Source organism: Vitis riparia, chromosome 14, assembly GCF_004353265.1.
Source record: "Vitis riparia cultivar Riparia Gloire de Montpellier isolate 1030 chromosome 14, EGFV_Vit.rip_1.0, whole genome shotgun sequence".
In the NCBI taxonomy this organism is placed as follows: Eukaryota; Viridiplantae; Streptophyta; class Magnoliopsida; order Vitales; family Vitaceae; genus Vitis; species Vitis riparia.
In genome coordinates this window covers 23,913,019-23,927,943 of record NC_048444.1, presented here as the reverse complement: position 1 = coordinate 23,927,943, position 14,925 = coordinate 23,913,019, and the positions used below count along the sequence as shown (strand labels likewise).

The 14,925-nt window shown below is 33.0% G+C and overlaps 1 protein-coding gene across 3 annotated transcripts; it reads left to right on the top strand.

Annotated features, from left to right (window-relative positions):
- The first annotated feature begins 1,950 nt into the window (after positions 1-1,950).
- Positions 1,951-13,567, top strand: LOC117930144 (disease resistance protein At4g27190-like). Of its 3 annotated transcripts, XM_034850617.1 has the most exons (4): positions 1,951-5,213; positions 5,700-6,220; positions 11,155-11,984; positions 13,213-13,567. In XM_034850617.1, exon 1 carries the CDS (start codon positions 2,434-2,436, stop codon positions 3,844-3,846), a length of 1,413 nt encoding a protein of 470 aa, XP_034706508.1. In that variant the 5' UTR covers positions 1,951-2,433; the 3' UTR covers positions 3,847-5,213; positions 5,700-6,220; positions 11,155-11,984; positions 13,213-13,567. The 3 variants fall into 3 exon arrangements, with proteins under 3 accessions (XP_034706508.1, XP_034706509.1, XP_034706510.1); XM_034850618.1 differs by lacking the exon at positions 11,155-11,984; XM_034850619.1 differs by lacking the exons at positions 11,155-11,984; positions 13,213-13,567 and having other exon boundaries at positions 5,685-5,715.
- The last annotated feature ends 1,358 nt before the right edge of the window (positions 13,568-14,925 follow it).

The following is a 14,925-nucleotide window of genomic DNA, read 5'->3' as shown; positions in this document are numbered from 1 at the left end:
AATAAATAAGAAAAAAAACACCGTACAAAGGAAAAATAAGAAAAATATAAAAACTATATAATTTTTAAAAATTATTTTATTATAAAAAACTAAAAACGATTAAATATTTTTACCTTTTTTTTTTCTCTCTATTGTACAATAAATTGATTTTTGCTTAAACCCTTATCCAAAATTTCTTTTTGTATACCTGAATTAAAAAATTAGGCATTTAGAGTCTATTTAACGGAGTTTTTGAAAACAGTTTTCTGCTTTTAAAAATAGAAAATAATTTTTAAAAATTCGTAACATTGTTTGGTTATTATTCTTTGTTTCCAGTTTTTAAAAACAAAATGAAATAAAGAGCACCTTTTAGAAAACAAGTAAAAGTTGTTTCCGCCGATTTTTAAAAATAATAGAAAAACACATACACTCTATTATTTATCTTCTACATAGAATTATTATTTTTCATTTTTTTTTCACTAGGCAAATTAACTCCAAATTAAACAAGACTTAATGCATTTGATTTATTAACAAGTTTATTAATTTCTAAAAATAATGAAAAAAATTAAATAATAAACTCATTAATGCCATAAATTTATGATTATTGTAAAATATCATTTTTCTAACATATAATAAAATAGTATATTTTCTACTAAAAATATAATTTATGATTTTATTATAACATTACTATTTATGTTTTAGTAAAAACTATATATTTTTCATTTATTTGTAATTACAAAATTATTTTTATTTTCAATAAGACTTCAATTAAATTTAATTAATTAATATTATATAAATTGAATTTAAATTTTTTTTACAAAATCAAAACAATTTATTGGAACAAGTCTTTTTGCTTTTTATTTTTAAAATCCTTTTATAAAAATAACTTACCAAATATCCTTAATTTTACAAAACATTTAAAAACTTTATTTTTTATTCTTTTAACTTAAAAAAAAGTTTCTAAAAAAGAGAATGAGAAATCATGATCAAATAAAAAAAATTTTAAAAAAATTAATTAAAGTACTTATTTGACTTATATTAAAAATGAATATTAAAATTATTTTTATCTTATAGAAATTTTTATTTCACTACAATAAGAAATTTGTTTCATAATTTTAAAAAATTATTTATCTTTAACTCATATATAATTGTAAATTTAATTTTTATTTTTAATAAGACTTAATTTGAATTTGATTTCATATTATTATAAATTAATTTTATAAAATTTTTATAAAATAAAAGTAATACATTATCTTTAAAAACAATACAAATTCTTTCATTCAAACAAGTTCTTTGTTTTTTGTTTTAAAAATCTATTTTTTAAAACATCTTGTCAAATGCTCTAATTTTTTAAAAATTCTAAAAAAACTGTTTTTGGTTCTTTATTTTAAAAATAATTTTAAAAACACCACCAAACGGGCCCTTAATCTTCGTCAAACTCATCGCAAAAATATGATTTATTAATTTAAAATTGAAAAAAAATTGATATTCTTCTTATATAATTATGGAACATGAATTTTTTTTAAATAAAGGTAAAAATAGAAAATGTCTGCAAAAACACTTGAGATGTGGGTACAAAAACATTTTGGTTTTGGATACCAAATTATACATACATTCCAATCTAAAAGGGGTTAAAAATCACAATTTGGTTTAAAAATTATCTGGTGATTACATCTAATATGGGGTGCATGAACCAACGCTTTCTTTTTTTCTTTTTCTTTTTTTTTTTTCTTTTTTTCTTTTTATTTTATTTTTTATTTTTTATTATCTATATTATTTTAATTAAAGGATATTTTTGGAATCTTAACATGTTATTTGGCTAATGGACTTTAAGGAAAATTTTTTCCTTTTCTATCATCCTTTATAAGAGTCATGCCTTTTAAAGTCATTGTGACAGATCCAATAATTTTTCCTTTCTGTTTTTTCTTTGTCATACAAACTTTAAAGCACGCCTTGACCCGACCAATGAAAACACAATCCAAGAGCGGATTTGGTTTCAGGTTGAACTTTTAATGATAGGAAATGGTTTGACCTTTCTTTCCTGACCCTCTACCCTGCAACTCCTATTCTCCATTTCCATTTTCCATTTTCCATTTTCCATTTTCATTTTCATCTTGCTGCAGAGAACTCTCTTCTCCTCTGATTGTGGTGACTGCCTTTCATTTTCTTGTTTTCTTTCTCACCAGCCCTATTCATTCTCAGTCCTTATTGATCTTATATTCAGCTTCACTATCCTTGCTTCACTCCCCAAACACCATTTTCATTATCATTTTTCTGATGTGGTTCTCGCTCTGCTCCTTTTCCTGATAAAAGTCTCAATTTCCTTAATTTCGGTCTTGGCAATACTGATTCCCATATCTGGCAGCCTGTGGTTGCTTTACCCCTGGTGTTTTTTGTTTTCTGTCATTTGTGGTCCAAAAGAGGGGAAAAAAAAAAAAGAATCCCAAGTAGAAAATGGTAGAAATTGTTGTTTCGGTTGCAGCAAAAGTTTCAGAGTACCTGGTCGCTCCAGTTGGACGTCAGTTGGGTCACTTGTTTAACTACCGCACCAACGTTGAGGACCTCTCTCAACAGGTTGCCAAGCTGAGGGATGCCAGGGCTAGGCAGCAGCATTCTGTGGATGAAGCTATTAGGAAGGGACATAAAATCGAGGATGATGTTTGCAAGTGGTTTACACGTGCTGATGGGTTCATACAAGTTGCTTGCAAATTCCTAGAAGAAGAGAAGGAAGCACAGAAGACTTGTTTCAATGGGTTGTGCCCTAATTTGAAGTCCCGGTACCAGCTAAGCAAGGAAGCAAGGAAGAAGGCAGGGGTTGCTGTTGAAATCCATGGAGATGGCCAATTTGAGAGGGTATCCTATCGTCCCCCTCTGCTAGAGATAGGGTCTGCACCTCCCAAAGCTTGCAAAGCTTTAGAATCTAGAATGTTGACTTTGAATGAAGTTATGAAGGCCTTAAGGGATGCTGATATCAACACAATCGGGATATGGGGAATGGGTGGCGTCGGGAAGACAATGTTGGTGAAACAAGTGGCTGAACAAGCTGCGCAAGAGAAGCTATTCGACAAGGTGGTCATGACATCTGTGTTCCAGACTCCAGACTTCAGAAGAATTCAAGGAGAAATTGCAGACATGCTAGGTATGAAATTTGAGGAGAGTGAACAGGGAAGAGCAGCTCGACTACATCGGAGGATCAACGAAGAGAAGACCATCCTCATTATCTTGGATGATATTTGGGCGGAATTTGAGTTGGAGAAAATAAGAATTCCTTCTCCAGACAACCACAAGGGATGCAAATTAGTGCTAACTTCTAGAAATAAACACGTCTTATCAAATGAGATGAGTACTCAAAAGGATTTTGGAGTTGAACATTTACAAGGAGATGAAGCATGGATTTTATTTAAGAATATGGTGGGAGATTCCATTGAGAATCCAGATTTGCTACCTATAGCAACTGATGTAGCAAAAGAATGCGCGGGTTTGCCAATTGCAATAGTAACAGTGGCAAAGGCATTGAAAAACAAGAATGTGTCTATTTGGAAGGATGCCCTGAAACAACTGAAAACGCAAACCTCTACAAACATAACAGCAATGGGAACAAAGGTATACTCAACTCTGAAGTTGAGCTACAAACACTTGGAGGGAGATGAAGTGAAGTCATTGTTCTTGCTTTGTGGTCTATTTTCTAATTATATTGATATTAGGGACTTGTTGAAATATGGTATGGGTCTGCGATTATTTCAAGGAACTAATACATTGGAGGAAGCAAAAAATAGAATAGAGACATTGGTTGACAACCTCAAAGCCTCAAATTTGTTATTAGAAACACACTATAACGCAGTTTTTAGAATGCATGATGTTGTTTAGAATGTTGCCTTAGAAATTGCATCCAAGGAGCATCATGTGTTTACATTCCAGGCAGATGTTAGAATGGAAGAATGGCCAAATATGGATGAACTCCAAAAGTTCACCATGATATATCTGGACTGCTGTGATATTCGTGAACTTCCAGAAGGGCTGGTATGTCCAAAGCTTGAACTTTTTGAATGTTATTCAAACCACAATTCGTCTCTGAAAATCCCAAACACGTTTTTTGAAGGAATGAAACAACTCAAAGTATTAGACTTCACTAATATGCATCTTCCATCACTACCCTCATCACTTCACTGCCTTGCAAATCTTCGAACATTGTGTTTGGATGCATGCAAGTTGGGAGACATTACTATAATTGCAGAGCTAAAGAAATTAGAAATTCTTAGCCTCATGGATTCTGATATTGAACAGTTGCCCAGAGAATTATCACAGTTGACTCATCTAAGGCTGTTGGATTTGAAGGGTTCTTCCAAACTAAAAGTAATTCCACCAGATGTCATATCAAGTTTGTCCCAGTTAGAGGATTTGTATATGGAAAATAGCTATACTCAATGGGAGGTGGAAGGAAAGAGTAATGCTTACCTTGCTGAGTTGAAGCATTTGTCTTATTTAACCACTTTAGACATACAAATACCAGATGCCAAGTTGTTTCCAAAAGACATAGTCTTTGATAATTTGATGAAATATAGAATATTTGTAGGTGATGTCTGGAGCTGGGAAGAAAACTGTGAAACCAATAAAACATTGAAGCTCAACGAGTTCAATACAAGCCTTCATCTGGTGGAAGGTATAAGCAAGTTGTTGAGAGAACCGAAGATCTACACTTGCGTGGCACTACTAATATTCTTTCCAAATTAGATAGGCAGGGCTTTCTTAAATTAAAGCATCTTAATGTTGAAAGCAGTCCAGAGATTCGATCTATCATGAACTCGATGGATCTGACTCCATCACATCATGCCTTTCCTGTGATGGAGACATTGTTTCTCAGACAGCTGATTAAGTTGCAAGAAGTATGCCATGGCCAATTTCCATCAGGGTCCTTTGGTTTCTTGAGAAAAGTAGAAGTGGAAGATTGTGATAGCTTGAAATTTCTCTTCTCATTGTCTATGGCTAGAGGCCTTTCACGACTCAAAGAACTAACAATGACTAGATGCAAGAGTATGGGTGAGATTGTTCCCCAAGGAAGGAAAGAAATAAAAGATGGGGATGATGCTGTTAATGTGCCTTTGTTCCCTGAATTGAGATACTTGACGTTACAGGACTTACCCAAGCTCGTTAATTTCTGCTTTGAGGAGAACCTGATGCTTTCCAAGCCTGTAAGCACAATTGCTGGTCGTAGTACATCACTTTTCAACCAAGCGGTATGTCAAACCTTGATAATCCTTTCTTGCTACTTGTTTTCTTAATCACTTCAATTTAAATAATGCTACTCTTGGCTAAGTATTTGAAGACTACCCACTTAATTGATTCAAGTCAGCAAGTCTCTCTTCATTTAAATACCAAAACCTTTCATTTTTAATCCCTCTTCTGACAAGAATGCACCAGCAAGATAAAATATCCCCTATCCAAACAGAGCCTATGAGGTTGTTTTGGCGCTATATCCAGATGAAATCTAGTCCTTACCAATCTATCCTGCTTAGTCAATTGAACTTTGGATGGGTTGACCCCATCCAATGGAAGATTAATGCCACACATATGCAACTTCAGTTAGATGATCTTAAATCGAATGAAGTTATATATTATCATGCATTGGATTGTATTTATTTTCAGTATATATTTATTGCAATTTCATGCATATAATGTAATACATCAGTGTTCTTATGCTCTTGGAGGTTCTCATGCTATAGGAGGTATGGAATGGCCAACTTTCGCTTTCTTTCGGCAATCTCTGGTCTCTAATGATGCAGAATTGCATGTCACTATTGAAAGTATTCCCATCCAGTTTGTTCCAAAGCTTACAGAATTTGGAAGTACTAAAAGTGGAAAACTGTAATCAACTAGAAGAAATATTTGATCTTGAAGGGCTAAATGTTGATGGTGGACATGTTGGGTTCCTCCCCAAGTTAGAAGAAATGTGTTTGATTGGTTTACCTAAGTTGAGCCATATATGGAACAAAGACCCTCGACAAATTTTGTGCTTCCAAAACCTGAAATGGTTGGAAGTGTGTGAATGTGACAGCTTCAGATATGCTTTCCCTTCTTCTATGGCCTCAGGTTCTATAGGCAATATCATATTTCCTAAATTAACCCATATTTCACTGGAATATTTGCCCAGGCTGACAAGTTTCTCTCCTGGATATCATACTCTCCAAAAGCTTGACCATGCAGACCTTGATATATCCCTTTTGAAATGCTCTTCAATGAAAGGGTCAGTAAATCTCTCAGAATCCTTTTCTTTTTACTTGTTATAATTTTAATTTTCCTTTTAGCACTGTTCAGAATCAAATTATTGTAGGAAAAGAACAAAAATCTAGATTGAATCTCGCATTTGGAACGCTTTAAATATCATGCACTATTCTATTTATTTTTAAATGAATTTCATCCAAGTTCTGCTATTTTCTGACCGGAATTCTCTTTATTTATTATTTTTTGATAGGTAAAAGGCAAAATATATTAAGAAGCAATTGGAATTCTCTTTATAAGTTCTATTGGTTTTAAACAATGAAATTTTCTTTTCTTTGCTCAATTTTGGCTGATTGTAAACGTGAGTATTTTTCTCATGACTCTTGCGTGTCCTTTGTGTTCTTATCTCGATTATTAAGAATATATAAGATCACAAAATGATGGAATGAATTATGCAGTTGCATTCCCTAGCTTGGAGTCATTAAATATATTGGGCCTGGATCATGTACAAAAGATATGGTAAAAACACTTCCTCAAGATTCCTTTCCCAAACTAAAAGAGGTGAACGTAATTTTGCAACAACCCGCTCTCAACCGTGTATTGTGATATCCCACATTAGATAGCGGAAAAAGTTTTTGGCACTATTTATGTATGAGTTCCTCTTAATCATATAGACGTGTTTTAAAATTGTAAGAGGTCATTAGGCCCAGAAGGAACAATATCTACACAATTAAGAGTGGGTCATGACTAATAGCATCAGAGTCAATCCTTGACCCTGGTGTGAGAGTTTGTTTGGCCTTACAAGGGGTGTATGTCTATTTGGCTTTGTAATCCTATGGAACATAATAAGGACATTGTGTCCGCATTAGGGTGGGGGGGTGCATGGGGCAAGGGAGGATGGGGGGTGTTGATTGTGATATCCCGTATCAGATAGGGGGAAAAAGTTCTTAGTTTTATATATGTATGAGTTTCTCTTAACCATGTAGACACGTTTTAAAGTCATGAGGGCTCCTTAGGCTTAAAGTGGATAATATCTACATAGTTAAGAGTGACTTGTTACAAATATCCTATGAAGAAGTAGTGAATATTTTTCCATTTAAAGTCATGAGGGCTCCTTAAGCTTAAAGTGGATAATATCTGCATAGTTAAGAGTGACTTGTTACAAATATCCTATGAAGAAGTAGTGAATATTTTTCCATTTAGGATTATGAAAAGTTTACAAAGTCTACAGTTTTTGGAACGAGTGGATTGTAACTCATAAGAAGAGGTTTTTTATATGAAATGGATAAATGTGAATGAAGTTGTAATGTTCACGTAGCTAACTGCATGACTTGATTCTAGGAGATATATACCAAAAGTTAGGAAAAAATGGAATAAGGATCCCTATGGACTTCTTAGCTTTCAAAACTTACAATTACTAGAAGTTGATAATTGTGATAGTCTAAAATCCTTTTTCTAGCCTCTTTAGTTAGACATCTTGTGCAACTTTAGTAGTTGTGGGTGTCAAATTGTTGTTGACTAGAAGTCTTTAAGGCTAACAATCATTATACAAAGCTACATGACATTTTAATATCTTTCACTTAACCGTATTTAAATTATTGGATGAAAGATGATTATTCCACTATATCATAGAAAATATTATAGAGGATAGAAAAATAGATACAACCATAGAACCATAAAAGATCTCATATTTCCTTACACTTTGTATCTATATCTTGAATCGTAAGCCAAATCTTCACTAGGTGTCTCCCATTCTTACTCATACCTCTATCTGATACATTTAGTCTTCACAAATATGTCTCTATGCATGTCATAAGTACTTTTTCCTTTTATAACCCATAATATTGACTGATATATTCCTAAGAACTTTCTCTATTTTACAAGGAAATCTAATATTCTAATGACAATCAAGATTGAAATTATTTTATACATTATTCTCTATCAAAAGGATTATATTCCAATTAGAAATTTAAGATACTATCCAATAATCTCTACTTTAGATCAAATTTCATAAAGTCAATCTTCCAATTTTCTATGATACAAGCTTTTAGTGCACATGACTTGCAATTTCTACCACTTCGCAATTTTCATTTTTCAAGATGTGATAAGTATATAAGAGAAACTACATTTGTTCCAAATAACAAAATCCATGTTTCCTATATCACATTCCAATGAGAGAATAATTGACTTCACCATCAATTAAAATTTCTTTTGTAATTCTCTTTTGTGTTTTGTTACCTTTGGCTCTTTAGAAATCTCTAGTTGAGCTTTGCTACACTTGTTGCATAGACAGAAACTTTGAGGTTAACATATATATTACTGCAAGAACACAAAGAAAAACAATCAACTCATAAAGATACTGGAGGTTTTAATATGACTCAAATATGACTCAATCAACCATGCCTACATCCACATACAAATGATAGATAAGAGAGAATCATTCCACTATATCATAGAAAATGCATTCTACTATATTATAGAAAATATTATAGAATATAGAAAAATAGATATATCTACCATTGAGGGCTCACAAATGTCCCCCATTCTTCCTTACATCTCTATCTAATACGCAGCCTTCATAAATACATCTTCATCTTATAACTTTTTCTCCTCATAACATAGAATATTTATAGAGATATTTTTCACTACTTTTCCCTTTCTATAAGGAAATCTAATATTACAATAACATATCAATATGGTAAATATTTTATTTAATATTCTTTATAAAAAAGAATATATATTAATTAGGAATTTGAATCATTTTCTAATACAAATTGTGGCATAAGAGGATATTGTTGTGAAGGAAAATATAATAAAGAAACAGGGCCTAGGTTTGTATCTCTTGAACTAAACTCTTATGAACTTTATGGTCTAACTCTACTCAAGAGTTTCTATAAGGAAGACATATTTTGGAATGGTGTTTTTCTGTTGAAATAACATAAGGTGGACGGATGTTAGAGTCCATGCATTTGAATAAATAATTCCAATATTCCAAGAGTACATTTTGGAGGAAAATTCCAACTTTCAGTGGCTCCTTTTCTTGGTCTAATTGGCAAGAGCCTCAGTCTTCATCTCTTTGAATTTCTTTAAATTTTATATTAAGGATCACATAAATTTTAAGGTAGGACTTATACTAATTCTTTGATCAAATTGATTTTTTTTTTCATCTAATTGTAAAGGTTTGTTAAGGTACTTGAGGATTGTGGGACTTAAGGTAATCCAAATTGACAGTGCATTAGACTTTTTAGATTAAGTTAACAATTTTGTTCTATCCATCCTTGTTTGCACTTTCCTATGACCTACACTCTTTGTGAAGATTCAATGTTACTGCAGAATTAACTTGGAATTAAATAGGTAAGTATTATTGAGTTAATTGCAAATAATGACATAAAAGACGGAGTGGATTTATATGAAAATTGGGAATAAAATTAATTTGGAAAGAATTTTAAATTAAGAATTTAAAAAGGAAAATCTTTTCAAATAAGAAAAACGATTTACAAAAAAAAATTAACTTGAAAATTTTAAAAGGAAAATCTTTCCAAATCTTTGAAAAATTCGGAAAGGAATTTAATTTAAGGATTTAAAAAGGAGAATGTTTCTAAATCTTTTTGAACTTAAAAAGGAAAATCTTTCCGAATTTATTAATATTCTTAAGTTTCTTAAATTGTTTTTTTAATAAATATGAAATCTTTCCAACATCTTTGTACGATTCTTAAGTTTCCTAAATTGTTTTTCGATAACATATGATTTCTAAATTAATTGCAAGTCCATTAGTTTTTCTCTAATAATGCCTATTGGGAGAGTTCTCTTAAGAACTTATGTACCTAAGCTTTTAGGTCAATTCTTTTGCGCTTAACCCAAAATTCTCAGATTGTTTGTGATTCTTTTTATTGGGTTCATGAGAGAGATTCACATCCCCTCAAGATGTTGAGAGAGATTCCCAGTGGTGTTGCATCACGGATATGTGATTAGGTGTAGGTTCAGGGGTGTAATTCTCAGGGAATAGCAATCATCAGGTAAATTTGTGTGCCTTTTCTTTGTATTTAGTGGATTGTAGCTCTATGGTCTTTGATATTGTGTTTTTTACATCTGCAAAGTCTGTTTAATGTAAGACAGATAGATGTTCAATGTCCCACATCGGTAGATTACTAACATTTGGTTAGGCCTTATTTTAGGGGCTACCTCTATCTCCCATTAGCTTAAGCTTTTGGGAGTGTATGTGGTCCCACATCATTTGGTATCATAGTGAGGTTTGGCTTTACTCACCACATGCTCGCCAACATAAACGTCAACTATTGAGTTGAGGTGTCTGATATAGGGCAAACGAAAGTCTAACATCCTACATCAGCTAATTACTAACATTGGTTGAGCCTTATATGAGGGGCTACCTCTACCCTCCTCTTGCTTAATTATTGGGGGTGTATGTGCTCTCGCATCATTCTGGGAGACTTTATGGGTGTTTTTCCAAGTAAACCATCATCTTTTATTCTTAAAGAGAAATTTTAAAAATAAATTTTTTGACCAAAAAGTAAGAACTACCTATTCACCCCCTGTAGATATTCTATAAGCAAGATCTAGAATGTTCACAAAGCCTTAGATTTATGTTCTATGACTAAAATATAAGATAAAATCAATTGTGCATTCATTATTAATTTCCTTAGGGGATCGCATTAGATTACTTCTGTGCCATGATTATTTAATATTTCCAAACCTATAAAATATGCTAATAGGAACTTAATGAAATGGAGATCATTTTAGCTGATGAATTTTCTATATATTTCATCAAAGAATCTATTGCAGGAATTTGATCAAATATCAGTAACATATTGTATTGATTTTGTCAAACTGTTTGCTTGAATTAGGGGAATAGAAGTGTAATTCTTTGTAGATATGGATACTTTATTTATGTAGTAATTGTAAATTTGATGGAACATATTTATTTTGTTTGAGATTTCCCAGGTTGCATTCCCTTAGTTGGAAGAATTGATACTGGATGGCAGTAGAATCATAGAAATATGGCAAGAGCAATTTCCAGTGGAGTCCTTTTGCAGACTAAGGGTTCTGAGTATATGTGAGTATAGAGATATTTTGGTTGTCATTCCGTCTTCTATGCTTCAAAGATTACATACGCTGGAAAAACTCACTGTGAGAAGCTGTGGTTCAGTGAAAGAGGTAGTCCAACTTGAGGGACTTGTTGATGAGGAAAATCATTTCAGAGCACTTGCAAGGTTAAGGGAATTAGAGTTGATTGATCTGCCTGAGCTGAAATATTTGTGGAAGGAAAATTCTAATGTAGGCCCTCATTTTCAAAATCTTGAGATTCTTAAAATATGGGATTGTGACAACTTGATGAATTTGGTGCCATCCTCAGTGTCTTTCCATAATCTAGCAAGTCTAGACATATCCTACTGTTGCAGTCTGATAAATTTGCTACCACCCTTGATAGCTAAAAGTCTGGTGCAACTCAAAATATTCAAAATAGGTAGATCGGATATGGAGCTTTGTGGTTTGCCAATTGGAGGAGAGAACGCAGGAGATGAAATTACTTTCTGCAAATTGGAAGAGATGGAGCTTTGTGGTTTGCCAAACCTCACAAGCTTCTGTTCAGGGGTTTATTCATTATCATTCCCAGTCTTGGAACGTGTGGTGGTGGAAGAATGCCCTAAGATGAAAATTTTCTCTCAGGGCCTCTTGGTTACACCAAGGCTAGACAGAGTAGAAGTTGGAAATAATAAAGAGCATTGGAAGGATGACCTTAACACCACTATCCACCTGTTATTTAACACATGGTATGTGCTGATTCATCAATCTTCATTGTGTCCCTCAACTTTTATGGTGATCTTGTTTGTAGTGCAGTAGAAATTTTTTATGTTCCATTTATAGATGGATGCTTTTCCTAGCATAAAATTTGTTTAGTAGCTTAGAATAATTGCAATTGAAGTGTAGCTGAACAACCCCTGTCTTGAATCACCAAATTAAGGTGGGCCTCTCTGGCCAATGTTACAAAGATCAGTCTAGTCAGAGGCATATTCCAAGCACATTTCTTTCACCAAAGGAATTGAAAGCAAGTCAGAACCATGGTTCATTTTTAAGTGTTCAATTGTCAAAACCGTGCTCCCAGTCAACATCAAATAACCCACAACTGCAAATTATTGGGACTTCCCTTGATTTATAATTTTTTCCTAATGAATGTAGCTACTAATTATGCATAACTTCACTGATTCTCACCTTTTCTACTCTCATGTTCAATGTGGCCTGAATTTCCAGGATTTGGACACTGCATTGACTCCTCTAATTCATTTGTATTTCAATAATGGTAGGACCTTTCATCTTCACTGTCTATTTCATAGGTGCAGAGGATGAGTATTAAGCTTTTCTTCACTTTCAGTGAATGTTAAACAGTGTTGCTGTCAGAGAGACACTGCCAATCTTGTTTGATTCATTAAGATCAAAGTCAACTGCAATTCGTACTTAACATGTTATTGTTATACCTATTAGCAGCCATCAAAATGAAAGCTTGTGACTCTTTTCTGAAATATTTATCCTATGATCAAGGAAATGCTATTGCAGAATGTTTTATTCGTATATTTTGAAATAAATATGAAAGCTCTATTCAGAAACATAAGAGGTTCTTCGAATTGTATATCACGTGAAAAACCCAGTGAGAATGGTCTCTTATTATAGAATGTCACTGTTATTGAGCTTTCCAATGCTAGATGCTTTGTGATATTTTGATGTTGGGATGTGTAAATACCCTGAATCTGAGATGTAGCCTAACCTTCTCTAAGCCAATGCCGGATACCAGGATGTTGTGTCATTCTGATTGCTTAATACCATGATTTCAATTTCACTGTTATCATGTTGAATTGATTATTTTATTGGCTAATAAATCAATCAACTTAAAGGGAAGTTTTGGAATAAATTGAAAATGATGCTATTTGTGAATACAAATTTTATGTAATCTGCTTGATCATATTTTGAACTCCCACTCATAGTATTGTATTTGTTTTCTTTTAGGCGATTGTGATCTTGAGATTGTGGAATTGGGAGCTGCTTCAGCAATGCGATTACACCATGTCTAGTTCTCGTGCGACTTCAGTTGCTGTGGTTGTCAAGTTGTGGGGTTGAGGAAATTGTTGCAAAGGAAAATGGGATAGAGACAATGCCTAGTTTTGTATTTCCTGAACTGAAGAATCTGACACTTCACCATCTAGTACCCAGGAATACATACTTTGGAATGGCCATTGTTGAAACAACTTAGAGTGGATAAATATTTTAAAGTCAACTTATGTGGATACAGAATTCCAACATTCCAAGGAATACATCTGGAGGGAAACTCCAACATACAACAGCCCCTTATCATGGCCCAACAGGCAAGAGCCCTGTCTTCATCTCTTCAAGTTTCTTTAAATTTTAGATCAATAATTTATGATATGCCAGCACCATGCATATGGAAACATAAATATGATTAACTTGGGAAAATTTATGTCGAACTCTTTGAATAGTAGAAAATAATCCTGAATGTAGTGTAAGATTTACACTACTACTCTGATCAAATTGACTTTTTTCCCCTCTTGGGCACAAGAGGGACTCATCTAATCATAAAGGTTTGATAATTTATTGTTGAATAGAACATGATTTAATTACTTGAGGATTGCGGGACTTGAGGTAATCCAAACCCTTGGACTTGTGCTCTATTATTAAAAAGTCAGTCACATTAGCTTTATTACTGTGGCAATCATTATTAATTTCCTTAGGGGATCACATAGGATTCCTCCTACCACTATTATTTCATATTTCCAAGCCCATAAATAGGAACTTGATGAAAATGGAGATCATTTTAGCTAATGAATTTCTTATATATTTCTTGAAATAAATCTATTAGGAGAATTGGGTCAGGGGAATAAAATTGTACTTCTTTATTGACAAAATTGTTGGATTTTGTTTGTCCAGCCCACAAGCCCATATATTAAGCAATTTTATATTTGGGTATTCTTTAAGCCCGAATATATATATATATATATATATGTAAATAGCATTAGGGCTTTGGTATTAAGGAGAGAAGGGGAAGATCATGGTTGTTTTTTGGGCACTGTTTTAGGGCTCAAGGATGAAGTTATAGGTTCCTTGATCAACCGTTTTGGGAATTTCTATGGTATGTTTTCTCCTTGATTTCTTTCTATTAATTGTTTTATGGGATGATGGATTCTCACCTCAAGCATTGAGATATTTATATAAGTTTTAAAAGTGGAGAAACTAGTGAGGACTTAATTATTGTATCTCCATTTTATTGAAGTGGAAAAAAATTTCACTGTGGTTTTTTACCTCTATTTGAAGGGTTTTTCCACAGTATATTTGGTGTCCCATTTTTTTGGTTGAATGTTCTTGATTATCATTCTTTATTTTTGTTATGTTATTATTGTTGAGTGGTGGTTATTATTGTGGAGGAATCTTTTAACGGGCAGGTGAATACTCTAGATCTCTCCCTTTATCTTCCCAACAAAAACAAAACTTATTTTGTTTGAGCCATTTCCCAGGTTGCATGGCCTAACTTGGAGGAATTGATACCGGATGGCTATTTTTATCACCGAACTATGGCAAGGGCAATTTCCAGTGGAGTCCTTTTGCAGACTAAGAGTTCTAAATATGTGTGAATATAGAGAGATTTTGTTTGTCATTCCATCCGTTATGCTTCGAATATTACACTCCAGCAAGAAGCTGTGGTTCTGT

Bases quoted from the DNA above. Each gene is read 5' to 3' on its own strand.
- LOC117930144 (XM_034850618.1), top strand. From the start codon at position 2,434: ATGGTAGAAATTGTTGTTTCGGTTGCAGCAAAAGTTTCAGAGTACCTG.